The sequence below is a fragment of the Falco biarmicus genome, chromosome 10 (assembly GCF_023638135.1).
Source record: "Falco biarmicus isolate bFalBia1 chromosome 10, bFalBia1.pri, whole genome shotgun sequence".
Taxonomy (NCBI): domain Eukaryota; kingdom Metazoa; phylum Chordata; class Aves; order Falconiformes; family Falconidae; genus Falco; species Falco biarmicus.
This window is the reverse complement of record NC_079297.1, coordinates 31126592-31150927: the sequence shown is the minus strand read 5'-3', so window position 1 is coordinate 31150927 and position 24336 is coordinate 31126592. Positions and strand designations below refer to the sequence as shown.

At 37.9% G+C, this 24336-nt stretch overlaps 1 protein-coding gene across 7 annotated transcripts in view; it reads right to left on the bottom strand.

The window, feature by feature from the left end:
- INSC (INSC spindle orientation adaptor protein) overlaps positions 1-24336 on the bottom strand; it is a 138376-nt gene that overhangs the window by 14051 nt on the left and 99989 nt on the right. For all 7 annotated transcript variants that reach the window (XM_056354826.1, XM_056354825.1, XM_056354824.1 and 4 more), the window contains 2 exons: positions 7520-7691; positions 4646-4824 (listed from right to left, as the gene is read on the bottom strand). In XM_056354826.1, the coding sequence (XP_056210801.1) occupies positions 4646-4824; positions 7520-7691 (351 nt within the window). The remainder of the gene's footprint in view (positions 1-4645; positions 4825-7519; positions 7692-24336) is intronic.

The window sequence follows — 24336 nt, the reverse complement described above, 5'->3', positions numbered from 1 at the left end:
ACCAACAGTGGGTAAATGTACAAAAGTGAGAACTACAGAAGGGATGTGTGAGCAAGCAGTTGAACCACCTGGGGCTGTTAAATATCACTTACAGCTGATCTTGAAAATAATTTTCAAGAATTAAGACAGGAAACTTAGGCCTACTGAAGGCAGACCACGAAGCTTTGCTCGTAACCCTGTCACTGGCTGATTATGTAACATGTCTTATGTGACTGAGTCCCAGGGTACCACGTGCATTTCTTCTCTGGGAAAGACCAGCTGATAGCTCAGCAGTGGAAGGGGATTCCTCTTCTGGTCCAACTGGGAGAGGGAGCTCCCCCTTCCATACTTCTTTCGCTCCAAGAAGAGAGCTTTAAAAAGCAACAATAAGGGCTCCTCCACAACTGCTTTCCCCCTGGCCAGCATGATATTGTCTAATACTTCTTGTCAGATGTAAGGAAGACAGGCACCTAACATGGGCTGCAGTGCTCAAACTGCTTCAGGCTCCCTGTTCGTGTTAGTCCACATGGGCTTCCATACATATGGGGCAGCAATTTAACAAAATGCAGTCAGGAATCCCACAGTCGTCCTGACAAGTTGTTGGAGTTGCCAGCAACAGTTGGCAAGGAGTATTAAATTTGCCAGTATTCAAGAAACTCAGATTAAGAAGTAGTACTGCAGGTCCCTTTCATCCAGGCAGGGATTTTCAAAAGAAGTCTAAAAGACCTGTTAATATTCTTCTCGTTAAAAGCATTTCTAAGTCTTTCACTGGGTGTTGGGCAACATTTAAAAATGAAACATTCTTTATGTTAAAGGAACATCTGTCTCTGCTCTCCTTTTGATCCTAGAGTCTCCCAGGTAAGAAAAAAAAGGAGGGAAAGGCAAAAAAGGAAAACGCAAATGCCCTGAAAAAAAATGGAAAAGCAGAGAAAAGAGTATGGAACCTAGAAGAAGAATAGTATTAAGGATTTCAGATCTTAAATGAGACAGAAGGTCTCAGCTTCAGAGCCTGTAGCATCTCCCTAACACCAAGAAAACAGGAATTTAGCAGAAAAGAAGCAGCTACCATTTCCATTTTCTCCTTCCAACTTAAAAGCCCTCCTGCACCTCAAACTTTTTTGAAGCATAATTCACTGATTTTAGACCTAGAAATAACCACTTTAAAATTGATGTGTTCAATGCACATTAATTCTTTGTCTGCCTGAATAACAGAAGATCAGAAGCTGTTAGACTATACCTCCACAACTTCACAGGTAAGGTGAGAATACTAGCAACACTGAAGAGACAAGTGGGAATGCAGAGAGAAAAAAATTATTATACATAAACATACTGTGCAAACATACTGTGCACAGGCATGCATATTTCATATTTTTCTATGTAGAGTCTAAGATGATGGTTAAAGTCAAGAAGGCCCTGAATGATAAGAGTTCTGGCTAAATCCTTTTTCTGACAGTGCTTAAACTCCATTAAAATATCTGACTGTATACATCACACTGCTGAACTTAGGCATGAACCCTTCTGAAAGGATATTTTCATACCACTTTGAAGTAAAAAATCTGCTACCCAGAAAATAAGTATCGGCAGAAAGAAAAAAACCACAGCACATCAATATCCATCTTGATCCAAAACTAGAGGCTAAAGTATCTGGAAATAATCGCTTTATCTGACAACTGTTATACAAAGTATCGTGCTATAAAACTAAGCAATCTCAATGTAATGTGGATGGTTACAGAAGCAATACATGCTTCAATAAAATGGACAATGATCATCTTGTTTATCATTAAATCCAGCACCCAGTTGCAGATATCTTACCTGACCTAATCTAACATTGCCTGGGAAATGAAAAAGAAAGGAGGTTGCTTTTCAGATAGTGAAGACAGGAAGTTTTATTATTTGCACACAAAAGCTTTTCAGAAGTCAAAAGACAGAATACTTTTAGACATGCTCGAGCAGGAAAATACTTTCTGTGGGCAACACAATGCATCTGACACCAACTCCTGGGCAGAACTTTATTTATTTATACCATCATGGAGGGTGATAACTAATCAGTGCTAGCTGTCCTTAGAAAGGCTGTATAGAAGGACATACTGTGACTTCAAGATGAGATAAAATGGCACAAATGAAAACAAAACTCAATGCTCCTTTCTTGCATTTCAGCCACCATTCTTCCATTTTTGGCTTACAGTGAGCATGCTTCAATCTATTTTAGCAAATTACAATTTTCTTAAATCAGCCATAATGCTAAAATAGTAATGTATTTAGAATGACTGGGTAGCTTTCTATAGGATAATTGTGTTAAAGCTTTGTATAAAAAACAGGACATTTAAGTTTGAGGGGCTCTTTTATAACTTTTTATGATAGTTAGACCATATTTTGTTGTATTTGCTATGAATCATATTCTTACTTTGTTTAATTGTTTCAACATTTAGTATAGCTTAATTTAATTCATCCATTTTACTGGCCAGGATGACTTGATTATTCAGAATGGACATTAGTCCATAAAAACATATTTCACAGTAGTTGCATATTCCAAAATAAAACCTTGAATCAAAAAGTTTCCAAACCTACTCAACTTTAATCTACATGTCTTTAGGCAAATGTTTACTGCCTGGGACATAATAATATATATAATGGGAAAAGTTAGTAACTACATTATGTACCTAAAAGGAATTAAGCCAAAATGGCAATTTAGAATACCTTTATAAAATATAGTATTGTAGTGTTGCTTTCCTCTCTAGATGAGTGTTTTCCTCATTGCAACAACTAGGCACAGAGCAATTAAAAAGCAAAATATTCCATAAAACTGTCATAATAGGCAGAAACCCTCACCCCACCCCAATATAACACAGAAAGAACTACACTTTTGAAAGGTAAGCGATCCACTCAAACACATACTTGTTCAGGAATTTAAAGGAAGGCTTCTCTTAAGGCTGGTGCATTACCAAAACTGCTTGACAAGCAACAATGACAGTTCTTAAAGACAAGATGAGCAGTACTCAGATTCCACATGAACATCAGGTGCACAGTAACAGAAGAACATAAGGTAGGATTTTATAATCATCTTTGCTGAAGAAATAACAAGGAAACTTACTCAGCTCATACACTTACCACAGCAAACTACAGAAAACATCACACCTTCCTAATCTAGTTTATCATTCCAAGAAGGAATGTAAGTGGTTATTGGGGATGAAATCTCCTGAATTCTTGGAAGGAACCATTCAGTTCTCTGTTCCTCTAGCTAATCAGATGTCCTGCAAGCTGCAAAAGGCCTGGAACTAGTCTGTTATGTAACTAAGTAATACGTGCTTCTTTAAATTTTTGCCTTCCTCACACAAAGAAGGGGCTTGCTATGCTACCCACAGTGTGAACTACAAACTCACAGCTGACAGCAGAATTAAGATCAGGGCATAAATAAGTAAGGAAATCAAAACTATGAGAGTGCATAGGAAAAATGAAAAAAAAGAACATGAAGAATTGTTCATATGCAATAATAGTATACAGCTGTGTCAAACACCACAGCTAATGTCCTTGACTTTGCCCAGAGAGCAATATAGTAATCATGGCTTAACTCCATCTTTTCATAAACAATTCTGAGCTGTTAAAACTACTGAGTGCTATTCATATAATTTAAAGCAACCCTAGTAACCTCTCCAGAACACCAATAAGCAGTTTCTAAGGTCACTTGTGCCTTGATTTCCATGGCATGGCTTCTGTTGAAGGGTACACAGAGTTTTGTGTGGCAGTGCAGATCCCAAGTCTATCATAAATCATGTTTTGGCTACTTCAGAGGTGGGAAGGGGATGGATGGGCTTGTGAGGCCTGAATTATGGACTTTTAGTTATATTCACAAGGTCTCATAAGCAGAAGTAGGCTAACCAAGCTGACTAGCAACCTCCATCCCCTAGTAATAATTACTGAAACCCTCAAGCCTCATACTTGTTACTCTGTCAAGGCAAAATTAATCACTGAGGTGCAAAATACGCAGTGCCTCTGCAGTACCCTATTGCATGACAGTACCTGAAAGGAAAAAAAGAATTTCCTCTGACTTCATCCGTGCATTAGCACAGACCTTTTAATTTTCTGTGTCTCTTTACTAAAAAAATGGTGAAAAAGAAAAGGAAATGCAAAAGTACATCAGCAGTATTTGCCAGTAAAACTTGCAAACCATCTACCATGCAGTTAGGACTTGATCCAAAGCCCACCGACGTCAATGGGCTGAGAATCAGATCCTTATTCAGCTTTTGGAGCTAATTCATCTTTGAACTGACAATTGTATATTTAGGTTGCAGTGCCCATATATATCTTATTTGCCTCAAAGCTCTGTCCAGTCAAGTTCTGAATACCTCCAAAGATGGAGATCCCACAGCCTCTCTGTGCCTCTGTGTCATTGTTTGGCCATCTTCATGATGAAAAAATTTCCAGTATCTTAGAAATATAGAATTTTGCCTTCCACACACACACACACATTAAAAGCTGTCATATTTCATAACGCTTATAATAAAAAAGGAACAGAAGCAGATAAAGAGCGAGCCATATATTGAAAAAAAAACAAGAACAGAAGACATGAAAGCAACTTAGTTTTGACTATGTCAAAACAGACATAGAGCTGAAACGTTGATTTTTACACAAATGTGCTCAGGCAGCATCATGCTGAGAAACTGCTCACCTGATCTCGGGAATATGGAGTATCCACTATGTGTTTGTCTGAACATGCTGCTAGAAGAATCTTCATTGCATTTAACTGGAGCAATATTTCACAAGCCATGGTATCAAAGAAAGTAATATTAGCAAGAGCTGCTGAAGCCAGCAGGAAAACTTCACCAGATGAGGCTTCTTGGCACAGTTCTAGGAATGCAGAATCTAAGTTGAATAAAAGTCATTCCCTCATTGCAAAAAAACATGGTTAGACGTTTCAAAGCAATATTTAAGCATCTGCAACTTCCATTAGTAAGTTTAGAACCTAAGATTAAGTTCACAATCATGAAGATAAAAAAACAAAATCATGTTAATTTTGTCAATTATAGAATATCATAGAATCATTTAGATTGGAAAAGATATAAGATCATTGAGTCCAACTGTTAACCCAGGACTGCCAAGTCCACCATGAAACCGTGTCCCTAAACACCACATCTACACGTTTTAAACACCTCCAGGGATGGTGACTCAACCACCTCTCTGGGCAGCCTGTTCCAATGCTTGACCGCCTTTCCAGCACACAAGTTTTTCCTAATATCCAATCTAAACCTCCCCTGGCACAACTTGAGGACATTCCCGCTGGTCCTGCTATTTGCTCTCTGGGAGAAAAGACCTGCCCGCCCTCCTTTCAGGTAGTTGTGGAGAGCAATAAGATCCCCCTGAGTCTCTTCCTCTCCAGATTAAACAACCCCAGCTCCCTCAGCTGTTCCTCATAAGACTTGTGCTCCAGACCCTTCACCAGCTTCATCACCCTTCTCTGGACATGCTCCAGCACCTCTATGTCCCTCTTGAAGTGAGAGGCCCAAAACTGAACACAGGATTTGAGGTGTGGCCTCACCCCTGATGAGTACAAGGGGACGATCACTTTGCTTGTCCTGCTGGCCACACTGTTTCTGATACAAGCCAGGGTGCTGTTGGCCTTCTTGGCCACCTGGGTATATGTCACATTGTTAGGGTGCTTTATAAGTGATATGAATGTTAAGCACCTTCATTTGAACCACAACAGAAGGGAAAGATGGCAAATACCAACCTAGACACCAAGTGTTTCTAACATTCATCTAATTAATGAAATGGTCTACCTAGTATCCCATTCTACAGGGAATATTGCACTGAATGTTGTTCAACATAAAGCTTGATATCTAAATAAAATTAAATACAGGAGGCAGAAGGCCAACAGTAACTGACCCATAAAAGAATAATTCTGCTATATATCCTATTCTTTAGAACAAGATATGTATACAAGTTGCCTATCTCTAAATCTATTTCTCTGTACTCAAAGATCATCCTGCATATTTTCCAGCTTCAATAAGTGCTGAAGACACAGCTACCTTTTAATTCCTTGCACACATGTATTTTAACTAAGATCTGAATCACCTGGTAATTGGATTTCAGAATGATTTAAAAATTAAACATATTACAGTAATTCAATTACTGAGTTATAAATATTACAAGGAAACTGGTGTATGATTACTGAAATGGCTTTTCCATAGTTATACATGTTCTATTTTTAATGCTCACATTTCTTGGGCAGAGTATATACTAGTAAAATTCCTGTCCAACCTAAACAGTGACAACTGAGGAAATATTCCACCCGCTAATATCTGCTGGATAGGCTGTTCAGATTGTACCTTGATTGTGGTACAGTGTAATAACCCGAAAATCATCTTAAATAAGTCAGGTCAGATGCCTCTAGCAGTCTAGCTACAGCGGAACCAAGCTCAGCACAGGTTAATTCCACCCACTGGATTCAGGGCAGGTTCAGGGTAGAACCTTCACCATCTCTTGCAAAAAAGTCTGGTCATCAGGAATAAATTGTATCCTTGATTTCTGCAGCACTAGTTCTGTTTGGGCATATCAAAAAATGCTTAAATATTTCTCAAATAACTTCCAGCCACTGCATAATCCTCAAGCACTAGCACTACTGTACTCTGTTCTGGTTTTTGTTTTGTTAACAGAACAAATAAAAAAAAAAAACCAAACCACAAAACAAACAAACAAACAAACAAACAAACACACACAAATCACCCAAAAAACCCCCCAGAAACGTGCATGGAAATTGAAGTACTCTAGTTTAACTGTAAACATTGGGCTCAGTAGAGAAACATCTAGATGTATTGATCTGTTATACCTAAGAAATCAAACTAAATGACCCAAACTGTACTTTCTGACATGAAGCTTTGGGAAACTGAATTTCCAGATCAGAGAGAGGAAGAGCATGATTGACTGAAAGCTTCTGGTATTTGAGAAGGATGGAGCATGGTGCCAGAAATAAGATATTCCTCTCTTTACAAAGTAATAAGAAATCTTATTTTTCTGAAATGTCCACACTGACCTAGGTTAAGGAAAAGCTTGCTGTTACCTTTTCCTCATTTCACCCTGGATCAGAGGCCTAGGCAGGAAAGACAGATCTTTTATTTTCTTGTAACAATGCCCATAGATCATACTATACTGTACTTTTCCTCTGAAGTATCATACAAATGTAGATGCAGTGGTGAGTTTGAGTTCTAGCAAGTTTAGAAAATAAAACAGGCATAAAGGTTAGCAACTATTAAAAACTGCTCTTTTACAAACATCGGACAAGTGCTGAGTCTTTCCTGTGGTTCTTATGGGAAAATTTCACACAGATACTATTTTGACAAATGTACATAAATTCTATTCAAATATGGACTGGAGTAAAAAATATTATGTAATTGCAGAATGCTCTGATTCAGAATTAAAAATGACTGAGTTTTTTATCTGTTAAGGAAAGAATGGCAAACATTATTTAGGGAATATTTCTAATGAGAGTCCTCCCCCAACCTGTTACTTTAACTGGAAAGACTAAGAAGTCCCATAAAGAACTTACTGACAAGTGCTGTTACAATTTCTTCCATATTTTCCAGAAAGCTGCTAAGATGCTGAGTGAACGTGAGATGTGGAGACGTGATCTGTGCAATTACTGCTGCTGCTTCTGCATGAGTAGCTTCAGAATGGCTGTTATCAGTAAGAATGTCAGCCAGGCACAGTATCCCATCAACCTATGGAAAAACAACAGGTATAGGTTGGAAATACTCCAGGAAATACTTTTGCAGTCAAAGATGGGTTTGCATTTACAGTTCTCTTTTCTTGGCTGTGGCTAAACTATTGGTTTTATTTTCAAAAATTACTTAAACTGGTGGCATTTATGACATAAGAAGTTTCAGTTTAGCAGATACAAATTAGTTCAGCACAGAAGCTTGCCGACCAGCAAAAAGTCTCTCATTTCCTTCTCCCTTAATGTTTCTGCTGAATTTATTTTTGTCAAACAAACAAGTCTTTTCTGACAGACACTCAAGTTAAATATTAGTCCAAAAATAAGCTCTGATAAGCAAATGCTAACTGCTACTATGCCAGTCTCATAAGCTCCTGTCTGAGTGTGTCCCACTGGGAGACTTGAGCCTGAGTATGCAGTCAGTTCTTCACAGACCTTTTTTTGCTACTTTTTTCTGAACTTGTCACAAAGCCAATTCAGGATCAAAAAATAAGGATCTCCTTAATAAGGAGAGACCCTGGCCAAACTGCACCTGATGAGTTTGCACAGCTCTCATATTAAAGCTAGGTTAATATATCACTTCCTTACTTGGAAGAAAAACAGAAAAATTAGTAAAATGTACATAGCTTTATGCTTTTAGAGCGTTTTAAGTGTTCTAAAATCATTCCTTACACAGTTTAGGCAGATACATCATGTGTATGCACACCTTGCCCTGGATTACAGGAGACCCACTGACACAATGTAAGACTGCAACAGAGCGTAGCCACTGGGTTAGCTTAAACTGCCAAAATGATCATCTGTAAACAACCAAACCCAGCAAAGGAAGATTCTCTGTAGACAAGGACATAACCTGTGAACTTTCAAATTAACAAGACTATGTTTCTCCCCCTGTTTAACCTACCCTGAATAACTCATCACATGTTGATGTGCTTAGAGGGCACCAAGCATGAAGATTTATGTAATCAATTATGGACATGTTTGTGTCAAATTCACATAAATTCACTAATTAAAATCTTTACATGAATAAAACTAATGTAACTACAGGGACAGATTACAAATGACCAGAGCTTTTAGAAACTTGAATAACTGTTTTAAAAACTGGCCTTTATTTATTTATTTGAAGTTCCAAAACAGTGTGGGGTCAATTGCCTTGTATGTTTGGACACTATATAGATCCAAAGAAGCGTTATGAAGGCTTAGAACTGAAATACACTTTAACAGTCAAACAAAAAACAACCCACATTTCTGTTGTGCACTCACCAAGACTCTTTCTTAGGTCTGTTGTTCAGACCACATTCTCTCTCTATTCAAAGCTTCCTCAGAACATGCATATTAAGGACTATCCATTATCTCCAGAAAGGGTATTTAGCAGATCTCATAGTCACGTTTTTGTTATTTATTAATACAGAATGTTAAGTTATCTTAACTACTTATCCTGCAATGGGCATGAATTAGATTATTTTATAAGCACTGACAGTTACTGTATTTTACAAGAAAAGCTCTCAGATGGATGGGAGCAAAAATTACCCTCTGGAAGATCATTCATTGGGATGCACTTTTTAATAGGCAATAGACTATATCATTGGAACTCTAATAACATAGATAAATACAAAAGAAATTATATCTCTATTTTTCCTCATATTATAAATGGGATTTAGTATAGAAGCTCAAGTACTGGCAAGAAGAGGAAGAATAAATTTTCAACATTAAACTTTTTCTTGACAAGCTTTCAACATTAATCTACCTATAGCAAAATATTTCCTCCTAGTTATGGCAGAATTCTACAGCTTGAAACAGCAGATTCACATAATTCACTTGGCTTCAAGGTATATTAATAGATCTCAGTGTCAAGAATTAATATATATCCTCACAAGATGATTTAGTAGCCAAAGTGTGTTAGACACTATATGCAAAACCCCCCAACTTTGTCACCTTGAAACCTCCCTAGATCACACCTTGTCTGGGGTCCGAAGGATGCTAATAACAACAGTCAGTATAAAAAGTTAAATATATTCCAATGCATTCAAAAAATACCTCACCAGAAACTTCTTGTAAGACCTTGTAACAGGATACAGCACTCTTCAGCTCTAAATTTACAGGTTAAAATTCACTTGGCCAACTCTTTTTCAATGACCTCAACAAAATTACTTTAGAGTAGTTTTATACTATTTCAGAACAAGTAATGGCTTATGAAAGACAGGTACAAGCACATGGTTAGATTTTTCTATCACCACTGGTTGTTTCTATCTACACCACAAAATACAAGCTTTTAACAACACAGGGATGTACTCAACTTTCAAATTACATATTTGATTTTTTTTATTTGCTAAATGATTATTTTTTTAAAAAATTGAGATTTGCTGAATCATAAATGGAAGTGGATATGTTTTTATTCAGCATAAAAATAAAATACGTATTTGGGATCCATGAAAGTCAGCACTAGTTATTCTCCTTCCTATTCAGAATCATGTAAAACACTAACAAATTCAGCCTAAACTTTGCTCTATACGGTTTTGTCTTCCATCGGAAATATAGAAAAAAAAATAAAATAATTCTACTTCAGCAGGCAACCCCACTTATAAGTGTCTAGCAATAAATTTTAAAATGACAGGGGAACAATCTAATAAAAGCACTTTAACATCCAAAAAGAAATTGCTGCTCAAAGCATTTTTATAATTAGCTTTCACACTGAAAGGAACTTTGGATGGCTGCCCTGTTTTCTGTTTAATTTTGGTGAAGTAATCAGCTAAATGTCAAATCTGTTCATCACCTTGGCAATACAAAAGAACCAGTTAGCCAGATAAAGCAAACAAATGAACTCCATGAATGCAACAAGATGCTGTGGAGACCCTGCATTTGAGGAATGGTGTTCAGTAAATGCTTGATCACTAATATTTCAATATTGATAACTGGAAAAATGCCAGGAACATCTTTATGAGCATAGCCCTGTTATAGAAACTTAATCTAAGTGACAAAATAAATGCGTGACTGCTTTACTGCATAGATCAAGTCTTCTGAAAGGAAGTATTTTTTTTTTCCCTGCAACAGGAATAGAGTTCTGGGGCAGGCATCCTTCTTTCTTCAGTATACCTGTTCTTCCTCCTAAAAATACCAAATAAAACTAAGCATCTGTTAAAGATACCAACACAGAACTTGGGATAAATTGCATTAATGACTTCATGATTTGAAATATTACACTCAACAACAATCTTAACTCTCCACTTTTCACAAGGAGGTTCAAGGCAGGTTTTCCATGCTGCTCCAGGAACCAAGACTCATTGCACTCTTTTTAATAATGTCTGTTTTCATTTGAATAAAATGCTGTTGAAGGACTTTTCTCAAACTATGACTTTCTCTAATATTCCTGTTTGCCCGCTCTAACATTCAGATGATCTCTATATACTGGTAAACTTGCTCAAAGGGTTTTTTTGCCTTCTCTAAACTGATCCTCCAAATCACCTTGCTGGGATTGGAAAGTCTTACAGGCTATCATCTGATTTCCCACTGTCAAATCCATGAATAAAATTATCACCCCACAACTAGGTGCTTCTGGTAAGCAGCACCAGCAGGTTCCAAAGCAGTTTTAAAGGAAAAATGGAGGAAGGGAGATTTTGAGATCCAGATGTAAGGCAGCAAATATGGAAACAAAATCACAAAGGGGATCACGTCTTAAAAATTGTCTCCACCTTCCAGGAGAGTAGAGAAGAATTTCAAAAGCAGAGGCTGCGTCAAACAGTCAAGAACTAACAGATCAGAGTTGTGTTTGTTTTACCCTTTCACATATGCTGTGTACTAGCACCTTCAACTTGAAGCTGGGACAGGTCAACTATATAGGTGAAGACATGAACATTAGCAGCCTAAATAAAAAACGCATAGCTGGATAAAACCCCAAACACATTAAAATTTATGGGATGAGGAAGAGGGAGACAAAGGAAGGAAGGAGGGAGGGAGGGAAGGAGGGTGGAAAAATTATCATATTCAGAAAATGTTTGAATCCCCTGCTCAGCATACTTTGAACACAATCTGCTTCACTCCCCAGACCACTGCTTGGACCATGAGGTCACTTCACTATTCTGCAGCTCCATTGAAAATGTCATCCAGCAGAATCCATATACTGTCACTTTGATGGCTTGTTATTCATGAAATGGATTCCTGACCATCAAGGCTGAGATATATCCTATGTCAAACTTCTTTAACTTATTCTACACCTGTAGAAGGCCTGTAAGTCTTGTTTAATTTCAACATTGAAATAAAGGAAGGGAAAAGGACAAAAGTACTCTACCTTGCACAAAATTATCTTTCATATTAGAATAGTTGCCCTGCCAAGTGCTCTGCAGATAAAAACTGCCTTAGCTCCACTAACTGAGAACTTGTGCTGATTTATACCAGATGAAGATCTGGTCAGCTATTTTTAAAGTGAGATGATATATTAATAGAGTGATGCCATTAAAATTTCCACAAATACTATCCCAAGCAGAGCTACTGCAGCAGTTCCATGGCAGCAGCAGCGACCAGTGACAAAACTGCAATGACTTTTATAACTACTGCTGTACAACAGTGGCTATGGGACCTAATTTATAAGCCATATTGCATACTCTACAGAACGGTGGAGCTCATAAAGGTTGAATGGTTCCCAACTCAGTAGCTTTAAAACTGCTGGCAGTAACCTTAGCTTTGTATCTAAATTGGCTGTGCATGGGTGCTTTGGTTCATTGCAACTTCAGCTAAATCTTCCCTTTTAAACTTCCCTCCTTCAGAATGTGGTCAAGCTAATGAAGAGGTATTTGTTGTAGGTCTCTCTCTCTCTCTCTCTCAAAAAAAAAAAAAAAAAAAAAAGGAGACAGCTGGAGCTGGCTTAATCAGCTTGAAGGATGCATTAAAAGTGGCAATGCCTAAGCAGCAACCTTGCAGCCATGCTGCAGGAAGAAACAAACTGCAGAGCAAGATGAAATAGCAAGTTTCTTATTCTAGGCTGACTAGGAGTTTAAGGATAAATAGCATGTAAACCTTTTCTCCCTACGAAACCTAGGGAAAGCTGTCAAGCAGTTACCTCACAGTGTCAGTTCTTTGGCACTCAGAGATGCTCTAAGCTTGTTGCAGATATAAAGTACAACTGTCTGTCAAAGAGGTAATAGAGAATAAGCCATTTTACAGAAAGAATGGACAAAATCTGATACAATAAGATCAACATCCAGACCTCTCTTGTCTTCGTTTCAAGGATAAGGGAATAGCTGGCTTTGAACACCCTCAATTTTGAGGACTGATATGAAGGGTAAGACAGTCTTTAAAAGTATTATTTCTGTAGTTGACAATAGAAACCAGGAACTGTAATGCTAATAGTCTAGAAGCTCACATATTCCTGCTCCCATAAATCACAGCTTACATTGCTTCAAACTATCCAGAAATGTAAGTGAACCACCCAAGGTTTGTTCAGTTTTCCTGATCTCCTCCTCACATGCACCCAATTCTACGTGGTAGCTGCAGAGTGGCTACAAAGGGCAGAAGGAGAAGAGATCTGCAAAGGAATTCACCTGCAGTACTCAACCACTGTTGGTGTTTATAGAATTGGGGTGCATTGATAAACCAGAAGGAAAACTACTGAGTACAAATGAGTATGGTGGCTTGGGAAGAAAAAGGCATTTGCAATGGCCTTTGTACGCAGCATTGGTTACTTTCTCTTCTTCCTATTCTGTCACAGTTAAAAGACAATCACAATAATGAATATGTTACCTGTAATTTCAGGGGCATATAAGAATAGGGGAGAAGTATTTGTGTTCACATATGATAAAATTAGATATTAACTTCTTCATGTTATGTGACACATGACAGAAGCCAACGGTTTCTCAGATTTTTTTACCCTACATTTTGGAGGTCTGAGTATACTGGCTTGTTTTTAATTTGCAGGAATCTATTCCTATTTGTAGGATTTTCTTGATATCTGCATTACAAATTCCAGAAAGTATATGCTTGTTTCTTTTAAATAATGGATAAGGTTTTATATATTATAGTTTGGGGTCTGAATTTCATTAAAATAAAGCCACACAGACACAAAACAGACTCAGCAACAAGATGAGAGGAACTGTCATGTTGTATAAGAATGCTGAACAAGGTACTGCGACCTGAGGTCTGAACTAGGGAAAGACCATACATTAGTAGTTTCCACATAGCCCTCATTTTTATTTACCCTGGGGGATCATAGTCTGAGAAAAAGAAAAAAAAACCATACACCTTAACTATTTCTATAAACAAACAGGGGCTCCAGGGTTATGCATAGCAGGGCACTCCAGAAAATGAGCTGTGCTCACTGGAAAAAAACATGCTCCAATCATCTAGTTTTAAATAAATAATGTCATAGACACTTCATTGCATGAGGGCATATTCTCAAACACCTGGTGCCTGGCATTTAAAAACAAGAACACTCTTTCAACATGTTTGATTACTTTATGTCATTTAGGTTTTGGCGTGACATCATGGATTTTACTTTCAAGAAGTGTCTGTTAGTGTACCTCTTCATGAGAAAAAAAATAATCCATGGACATCACATTTTTAGAGGACCCTCTTCATCTATTACAATAATGAGAAAGTGCCTCTATCCAAAAAGAGCAGCATGGAGGTCACAGCCAATCAGTCATTACCAGCTAATCTAACTCTTCATAGTGTCTTACTTCTCTCTGGAAAAGTATCTGATAATCTTTATGCTAGAATTCTCGATCTGTTTAAGTCAATTCTTTCAAACCTTAACATGTTTATGCTAAATAGTTAATACAAAAGCTTATTATTATTATTATTATTACTGTAATTTCACATACAACTTCCTCTTCTCATCAGAGTAAAATTCTTGAACAGGTCACTGTATCACAAAGTTAGAAACAAACGTAACTCTACCCTATGCTCAAAATATGACAATGAAAACACCACAGCAGAAAGCAGAGTTACATTAGAAAGGCAGAGAGAGTAAATAAGCAATCGAGATAGCACAGGATGTGGCTTTTTTAACTGTTACTTTAAATATGAGATTCTGCAAATGCATTCAGAAACAGAACAATTTTCCTGCAAATATTTTTCATTTCAACGTTGTCAGTAGGTTTAGCCTGAAAAATACAGTCTCTTAAATGCCAGGCCTCTACAGTATTTGAACCATATGTACACCAATTAAATGCACCATAACAGTAGGACATTTATCTAATAGAATGTATTAAATATATACAGCAACTTGTTCAGAAAAATGTTTTTATGTCTAAATTCATATAATTGCCACAATTGACTCAGTGCTTCACCTATATTGTTCTTGCTAAAACTTTTTGTTGCTTTTAAGAAAAGCACTATGAGGCACCAAGCTTTAATATAATTGTTTGCTAAATTCATTACTTCACAATGGCTGTTAAATTATTTTAATAAATTAATTTAAATAAATTAGCTCGAGAACCAACCTTGTACATGCCAGATTTTTATTGGCAGAGAATTTTTACAAGCAAGTTGTACAGTTTTATGATGGCCATTTATAATGAAAACACTCACAGCACTTTAGCTATAAAACTTTTAGTGAGCAACTCAATAAGAGTCCATTCGTGTTGTAATAACAACAGAGGAAATTGCTACCCTTATTCAAACAAGAATTCAAAAAAGTAGCAGTTTTCATCTGATGAAAATTGATGGAACTCTACTGGCTGCAGCGGATTCAAGCTATTTGGTCCTAAGATTCCTCATCTGACAGTTAGGAAAATCTCCTTGGGTCTCCTACAAACATTGATCTATTTCTATGACTGCAGTGGCAATAAAATAATTTCAGAATTGCTTTAAGCATAAGAAATTCAAGTTTAAGATCAGCTGTTTGCATGGAACCTTTATGAGCAGTCAGAGGTCTACTATGAGCCATCAGGTAGATGACCTTAGAGGTTTTTCTCTCCATTAACACCTCCCAGTACTGCTCTTTGGTCAAATAGGGTTGCTATATTGATTCTATGTTAGAAGAAAGAAGGACAATGCTAAAAGGCTGTGAAAATGGACTAGTTTTACAAGCTGGTTTTTTATTTTTCTTCTACTCAATATTGTTTGCTGCCTTACTAGGTCTTGACATAAATAAGCATCCTTTATTGAGGATAACAAATATACATATTTAAAATTAAGCGAGTGTTTGAATGCTTCATTGAAGGAAGAAAAAAACCCACAAATCTCATTATACTTTCAATAGAGATTATTTTTGCAGCACGCAAAGATAGCCAAAACATAGCACTTTGATACCAGGGCAGTTCCAATTTCCATTCAAAAATCATATTTGCAAGTCAGGCTTATTTTCATAAACTGATCTCACATCAGAAAACCATGTTAGAATTCACTGAAATTGTATTTACCTAATGAGCAGATTCTACCTTCAATAGCCCAGGATCTTCTCTGGTTATTTTAGAGGGAAAAACGTGTAAGCATTATGTTCTGTCAAAGATAAAACCCGAACTTGCCATATTTTAGCTAAGAAGTTGCATAGATCTGGGGAAATAAGCATGTTGTTGAAGGAAGTCCCAAATACTGTTCTGATTGAGTCATTCAGTCATCGCCTGTTTTTCTAATAGCGTCCCTAATCTATGAGCCAGTTTGTTCACTCAGAATAATAATCACAAGAGATGTTATGACAGAAGGAACCTAACAACTATCAGGTACTAAATATTAGAATTCCCCAATAATACCCATTTCACTTCACATAAGCAGTAAAAACTCTCATTCCATATTCCAAACCAACCCAATCCGCCACATCTGTAAAGCCCAAGTCTGGGCTAGAAATTTCACATGATCAGGCTTCATTCTGCCACCTGCCAATCTGTAAATAACACAGCAGCCATTGCAGCTCTCCACAGACAGGTACAGGGCTTCTCTGGGCTCCAGGAGAGGCTCCCAAGATTAGGACCTATTCTATTCTCTTTCAGGGGAAAGCAGAGATAACATCATGGGACAGCTAGAAAAAAACTTAGTATGACCACTAGAAAACAGGGGTATAAACATGTCACACTGAAATCATAACTACTGAACCCTTGCAGCCAATAACATAATTTTAGATCAAAGTATACTGAACTTTTAGAAAGAATTCAAATTCTGTTAAAGATCAAAGAGTCTGGGAGAAAGAAAATGCTGTTTTGAAGGACAATGCCTTGCTAGACACTAGAATGAAATAGTGGCGTACTGGATTCTCTCCTGAACCCTGACCACAGTGCCCTCTCCCTTTCCAACAGCACTAACAGAATAAATGTAATCTGCTTGGAAATCTAATTTAAAGTAATTCAGATTGTAAATAAAATATTAAAATGGAACTATTTTTACAATATTTCAGCTCTACAGCTGACACAGAACAAAAGGAAGAAATAACTGAATATGTTTCTATTAGGATTGGGTGCTCTTTCAGCCACCTCTCACAGTACAGCTGTGTCTAGCTTCATTGGGCTGCAGGTAGAGCCCTGGTCACATTCTTCTCACCCTTGGGAAACTTGCAACAAGACTGAGCTAGCGCTGTAAGCAATGATAGAGACTGGTAGCAAAAAGCCAGTTCAAAGTCTGTGTTACATCTCTCCCACTAAATTTAGTGTATTTTTTAAATTTACTTTGACCGACATCTGATGAAGAAGGTAAGCCATACAAAACCAGACTCAGTAAAAATGTATTATGTCACATGCAAAGCCAACAAGGATCCTGGGCGGAAAAGGAATAATCAGTGCACATAATTCCTAAAAATAATCCATACATTCTATTCTTGCTTATCACTAGATAATAGCCTCCAAACAAAAAGTTCAGGCCAATATCTCTTACACATTTTCTTTTGCTTTCTACATGTATCTTGGAAGAAGAGATGTTCTAGTAAAGATCAAAACTTCATCTTGAACTGAGTCTCTGGTGTGCTAAGAACCACTGTTCTTACCACTTCCCATGAACAAAGAGCATGCTACAGGCTTAGTTTCACACAAGATGTGTGAAATGTGCCTTGCAATTCAGACACATTAATCATATGACATACAGAAGTCTTACTGTTCCCCGGTGAAGTCCTTCCACAAGATCAAGACCTAGCTGAGCTAAGAACTGTTCCACATCCCATACTGTCCCATATTTCACTATAGGTCTTTACAGTTACAAGTACTCTCAGACTGCCTAGACACCTAGATGTTCTGCTCACAGTGCCTGCTCTGCAGCTCTGATGTGTCTTCACAGTCCCAAAAGAACTAGGTTACCATTCATATGTACATGATATTGCCCTTGAATACACGTTTAAAATTAGTTTCCACCTTGCTTTTCTTTCCAGGCACTGTTACATCATTCTTGGAAGTTACAGTGACTGGCTGACAATTTTAGAGAACAAATTTTACATTTGACATTCAGATCTCAAAGAGAACATATATGTTTAGAACAGCACTCAGACTTCAGCAGAGCCATGTAGAGGGTTTTTTTAAGTCTTTTTCTAAAACACTTTTAAAACTGCTTTGCAAAGTATTTTTTATCATGCATCCAGGGAATTTTAGCAACACATTTGCTTCTATTTAACTGTTGATTTCCACTCAGATCTTCTCAGGTCCAAAAACCTGTTCACCATGAACTCAGTAGATTCATTAGTCACATCACTTAAGCTAAGGTAGTTTTACAGCAAAGTAGATCCAAACTACCTTATAGATGGTCCTTGCCACAGCAGAATGCTATGGCTTCCCAACTCATGCACAAAGCCTGCAGGGTGTCTCTTTGTCATCTCCATTGCTAGCCAATATGGACTAGTTGCCCAGCTGCACCAGAGATATTGGCTAGGCTTTTATTTGCCTGTGGATTATATCCTTGGTTGTCTTACTGAAAAGCACCATTAACCAGATGTAAAATACAGAAGTCGTTACAAACCAAGATGAATGGCCAAGGTAAATACAAGGCAGTACCTACTCCAAAGCCTGAAGGATTTTAAAGGAAAGTGCAATCCTGTTTCTGTTCTGAACAGCTGGCACAAACCATGCTGCTTAAAAAAAAGGGGGTGTGTGTAAAGCCATATCAGTCATCTTTCAATGAGCTTGAACAACTGATCTTTCTTAATTCAATTGTAAATCTTAATCCATGTTACTTAAGAGGTCTTTGTTATATCCCTTCCTATCTCTCCCTATTATTTTTCCTGCAACTCTGAAATACCATTTATTGGTATAGGCTTACCCTGACTGGCTTCCTTTTAGTATTAGAAGTCAGCACTCATAGCTTTCTTTAAAAACCTAAGGGGGAAAAGGAAAGAAAAAAGCCAGTGTCATCTCTACTCAAAATTACTTCCTTTTCCATTAACAATTTCAGCAATTGCCATACTTTGTGTCTTTTCTTTTTTTTTTCTGTGAGAAAAATCAATTGTAATTACATGAGTACATCCCAATTACCTGTCTTTTTTCAGGATGAAAGTCTTCATCTGATTAATTCGACTTCTATGTCCTAATGCCTTCTCCAGTGCCCTAGGTCCTAGGTGCCTTACCTTCTTCATACATTTTGTAGCAAGTTCTTCATTTTGACTAGTTCATACAAGACAGAAATCATTCTAGCAAAGAAGTGGCAAAAATTAGATGCAAGTGTGGGTTTTTATGTTCTAAGAACCTTGAGGGGAAGATGAACCAAACGGGAACAGCACACAATTTTTACTCAAAGTAACATCAACATCGTTTGCAATAAAATTTACATGGCAAAGCCAGTATAGTAAGGGTGCAGGGTTTGCTTCTCAACATAATCTGACATAACAGCACAGAAGTGCCATGTGCTGGGAAATTCAAAACTGCCAGTTCCCTGAGGCACAAGTCTTCAATACTCCTCTGAATAAGGGTAAAAGCAATTTTTAAACAGCCTTTAAACACACGCAATAAATTTCTCTAACAGGAAGTCAGGAGACATATGGCTTCATCCATGAGTATTTCCTGGGTGAGATCCTGTGACTTGTAACCCAGTTCTTCCAGGATACAGCATGAGATGGGAGCAATCTTTAGTGAGTAACAGAAAAGGTGTCTTATGCCTTTTAATAATTCTGCTCAGAACAAATCTAGTATCTAGCTAAAAAATAAATAGCAAACCTATTCTAACAGATCTGATTCAGCTTCTCTTTCATTACAGTTCCTTCCTCAACATAGACAGTAATACATCATATTTGGATCAGCCATGAAGTTCACATCATACATTTAAGGCAGCTTCTTACTCTTGAGTGATTTAATTTTGCTCTCACACCCTGTGCTATAAAACGAAGATAAAAATCTACTTACCTACCACCACATAATGGTTGGATAAATGCCATTGTAATGATGCTACCTATTATCATTAAAACAAGCAGTCATTTATCCAGAAATTATGAGAGTGTATCTTATACTGAATAGTAACCTAATCAACAGAAAATCCTGGTGGTGACTTAATGGGATCACTTCCAAAATATAGTACTGCAACAGTGACAAAGCATGCACTTAATAAGCAGCCTCTTCTGCCTAAGGACTTTTGCACCTATGAAAACAATTCCAAAATGAATAAGTAAACAAACTGGTCCAACTTGTCATTCTCCCAGTTACCTGATCATCTTTTCTGCATCCAGCCTCTCCTTGCAGGTCTAAAATAATTCTGGCATGGCCAAAATTCAAAGGATTCAGTGCTTTCAATGAAATGTTAAAATAATGGAAAAAAAAGGGGCAGAGGGTACTAAATTAGTTAAAGATGAAAATTTTCTAGGAACTCAGATCATCATCCTCATTAATGACACTTTTCTGATATTATCAGACACTTGAATAGGCATGCGACCTCAAACTGAAATCTGAGCTCAACAGCACTAGGTAGGCAGGAACATTATCAGGAACAGTATTCATTCAGTTCTCTTTGACACTACGAGTCAGTTATTTCTAAATCCCTTTCACCACTACTATTTGCAATATATGACTCCTGAAAAAAACAATAAACAGAAGATGAGACACACAGCCTCATTCCCTACAGAAGTGTATAGACCAGCCTCATAGTAAATCATGTATTCTTTAGAGAAATCTGCTATTCCACACACACTGTAACATGACAAGGACCCCATTTTTTGAGGGGTTTGATCTGCTTACAGCTTATTATTAATGTCCATTTATTTTTGGTGGTGCTACTGTTAGCATTACCCAAATTTAACATTAAAATACGCTTCATAAAGACTTCCTTCCCACCTACATGACATACATCTAGCATTCCTCCTGTTCTCACTCCCCTCTCGTACACCTTACAGCCTATTCAAACTATTGTGTCCAGGCCCAGACTGCGACTGCATCAGGAGCCATGCTTTCCTTCTTTTCCTCTTTGCCCCCATGTACACACACTGTTCCTTACTTTCTCTCCAAGTTTTTCAGGCTGATACTGTTATTATTCAAGCAGTACTTCCAGGGCAGCAGGAGTAGAGGGCATTTTTCCTCCACTCCCCATGCTGCTCTTACATTAGATGTTGCTTACGGTTTTTGAACTAATACAGCTAAAGCAGAGGGTCTATCCTGTAGGAAAAAGCCCTCCCACTATCCAGTTTTTTTGTGAATAGACAGATAAATGCTCAGATAACCTAAAGTTTTTAAATTAAATCTGGTTGACAAGTAAGAGTTCTGTATTTAGGAGAATGCTTAAGTTGTGCATAGCTTTCACCCTCACAGGCCTACTTTCCCGAATCAGCATCTGCAGTCCTAAACCCGGGGTAGATTTTGGGCAAGCCTCACCCAGCAGCAACGGAAACTTTGCTGTAATTCCAGCCTCCACTGGGTGCCACTATTGCATAATGCAATGTGTGGATGGATTATGCTGCGTGAGTCAACCAACTGGCAAAACCGACTTTCAACTTGCACTTCACTCTCGTGAAGTTTTCAAAACCATATTCAGAGAGTTATCGCCCATTTTTTATGTCCTTAAAATACTGTATGATGATCTTTTTAGAGACAGAAATACAAGGAGGATGTAATTACTTCTAGATCACTACAGCTAAAAGGCTCAAACACAGAAGTGCTCTGATTCTTTCCTGATTTTGTACTTGAATAAGTCTTTTAGCCCCGTCAGTGGATCTGTTCCTCCATGCTGACTGATAACCAATTTAGCACCCTATTTTGACCTATCGTTTTTAACCTCTGAAAGGATAATTGTCACATGGCTCTGAGCAACTTGCTCTAGTTGAAGATGTTCCTGCTTACTGGCAGGGGGAGTGGACTAGAGTACCTTTAAGGGTCTCTTCCAACCCAAAGTGTTCTCTGATTCTATGTCTCCACCTAAAGTGTTTTGATGAAAGCTTAACCATCACAAGGGTAAAACCTTACCACAAAACCATAGGTGACCTTAACAACGCTCAGTGAGTGTTCTTAAACTATGTGCACATCAGGATGGCAGTAATGCTGAAAATGTATTATCAGCCAACTTTTAATTTAATGGCAATTAAGTATCAGTTCTATGGAATCGATATAATTGATCATCAGTGGATAGCCGCAATTTGCTAGATACCAAATTTCATTCATGGAATCCAAAAATACTGAAGTTTAATGTTATGAATCACTTTTGAAAATTCTGGCCCGACAATGTACTCACCACCTTTAGTCTATTTCACAACATCCCTGCTAGTGCATTTTGCATTTTTCCTTTTCCCAGCCCTCCAATAAATAAAGAAATAATACCAAGACTTAATTTCAGTCTTTTCTAATGAAAGATCTTGAAAGCTTACACTAAACATGAAAAATTCTTACAGGCAAAACACTGTTAGAAGGCAATTTCTGCTATCCTTCCATACTGGAATCATTTGTCGTATTATTTGACAGATCTGACATAATCACAATTGTTTCAAGTTGCTGAAGACAGGGGAAGCAATGTCTCAGTGTTTATGAAGCCTACCTTTATAACTTGTGGCCTTTCTTCTCACTCCTCTCAATACTCTTGTCTGGTAGACAGTGGCATTAATAAGTACAGAAATTTCTATAGCTATTGTTCTTTGAAAGGATCATAGCCTTTTTCTAGCAGAAATCCAAAATAATTTCTTGAAATTCTGTTATATTCTGACACAGATTTTCCTGCAAAAAGAGGCTGATGTGACTCTGTCAACATTGGTTGTATTATTACAGATGGACAAAAAAGGACAATGTGTAAGCAGTTGTCTGGAAGTACAGGCTCCTTTAGAGCAAAGAAGATATAACAGGAAAAGAGAAAGGAAAAGACTATATGACAAACCAGGGAAATCAACAGAAGCAAACAGCAAGTGGACCAAATCTTAATCAGGCCCCCAGGTTCTTTCACAGCCAGCTAGACCTCTGGCATCATGCCGCAAAACATATCTATGGTTCAGGTCTGGAGGCAACAGACAAGCCCAGTGCCCCGAAGTCTGGCCATACCTGCATCACTGAGAAACTCACACGTGGCTGTTTGTGGCTAAGGAGAACAGCAATTCATTTGGTAAACCACTAAGTTCAAGACGTTCACCCAGGGCAGGAGATGGAAGTACTTGTAAAAGGAGATTGCACCAGAGGCAGCATTTCACTTTACTATACAACAACGCTGCTAGGGCTTTCTTCCCAGCAAGCAGGCTGTTGTTCATCAGAGATGGCAAACTCTGCAGGGATGACTATCACCCAGATGCCAGTTACCTCATCCTCTTTCTGCATTAAATCATGACCACCCCTTCGCATGGTGAGATCTGTTAGCGGCGTTTCATTGCACAGATGCTCATTATCTTCTATGTCCTCCGTTCTTTCTGCCAGCTCTTCTGCAGAGGCCTGGCTCCGGTCATGGTAATCTACAAGGACTGTGTCCTGTTCGCCCTGGAAGCAACTGGAATTATCATAGACAGGACGGTTTTCAGGTCTCTCTGACTTATTGCCACCTGTATGATGAATTTAAGCTCTGTGACAACAGTGTGCTTTCTTCTTTGGGTTTTGTGGATGCCAGGGATCTGCTAAAAGCAACTGCTTTACTAGTATAGCAGAGCTTGATGCTAGGAGTGTGGTATAAATGATACCAGTATAACTAGGTTTATTTTCACAGTGCCCATCAGAGATACGCTTGTTTTGCAGCAAATAATCGTCTTTTCTCTTTTTCTTCCTCATTTATATCTGCCTGGATCTGGAGGATGACAGCCTCTTTTAGCATTCATGCAAGCAGCCACCATATAGAAAAACACACACAACAGGTTTATTACGGACAGGTTTATCACTAAGTAATGCAACTATTTATGTGCTTACTGTCATCCTGCTGTGTACAGTGCGTGTTTTTGACCGTGTGCTGTTTCCCACCCTGTGTGCTTGTCACCAGTCAGAGGACATGGCTGCAAAGACATGCATGGAAGCTTAGCAAAGAAACTACAGAACCAAAACCATTAAGCTTTCCTAATTATTAATTTTATTTTAAAAACATATTAATTTTCTAATTCCATTAGCTCTCCTAATACCGAAGAAAGAGCTCCTCCTGAAGGCAAAAACCAGGACCTGTGGCTCTTTTAAGTTATCTGACCTTTCCATGTGTTTGCATTGCATATAAGAAGATAACACTTTTTAAAATTGTACGTGCACTATATTGAGCCCTAAGCCCAGAAAAAGGAATACACAATCCAAGGAGTTCAGTTACAGAAAAGCAAACGAAAGTGCAACGACGTGGAGGAAGTCCAGCATGCGGGCAAGGCAGCAGTATGTGCTGGGGAACGACAGCAGGGT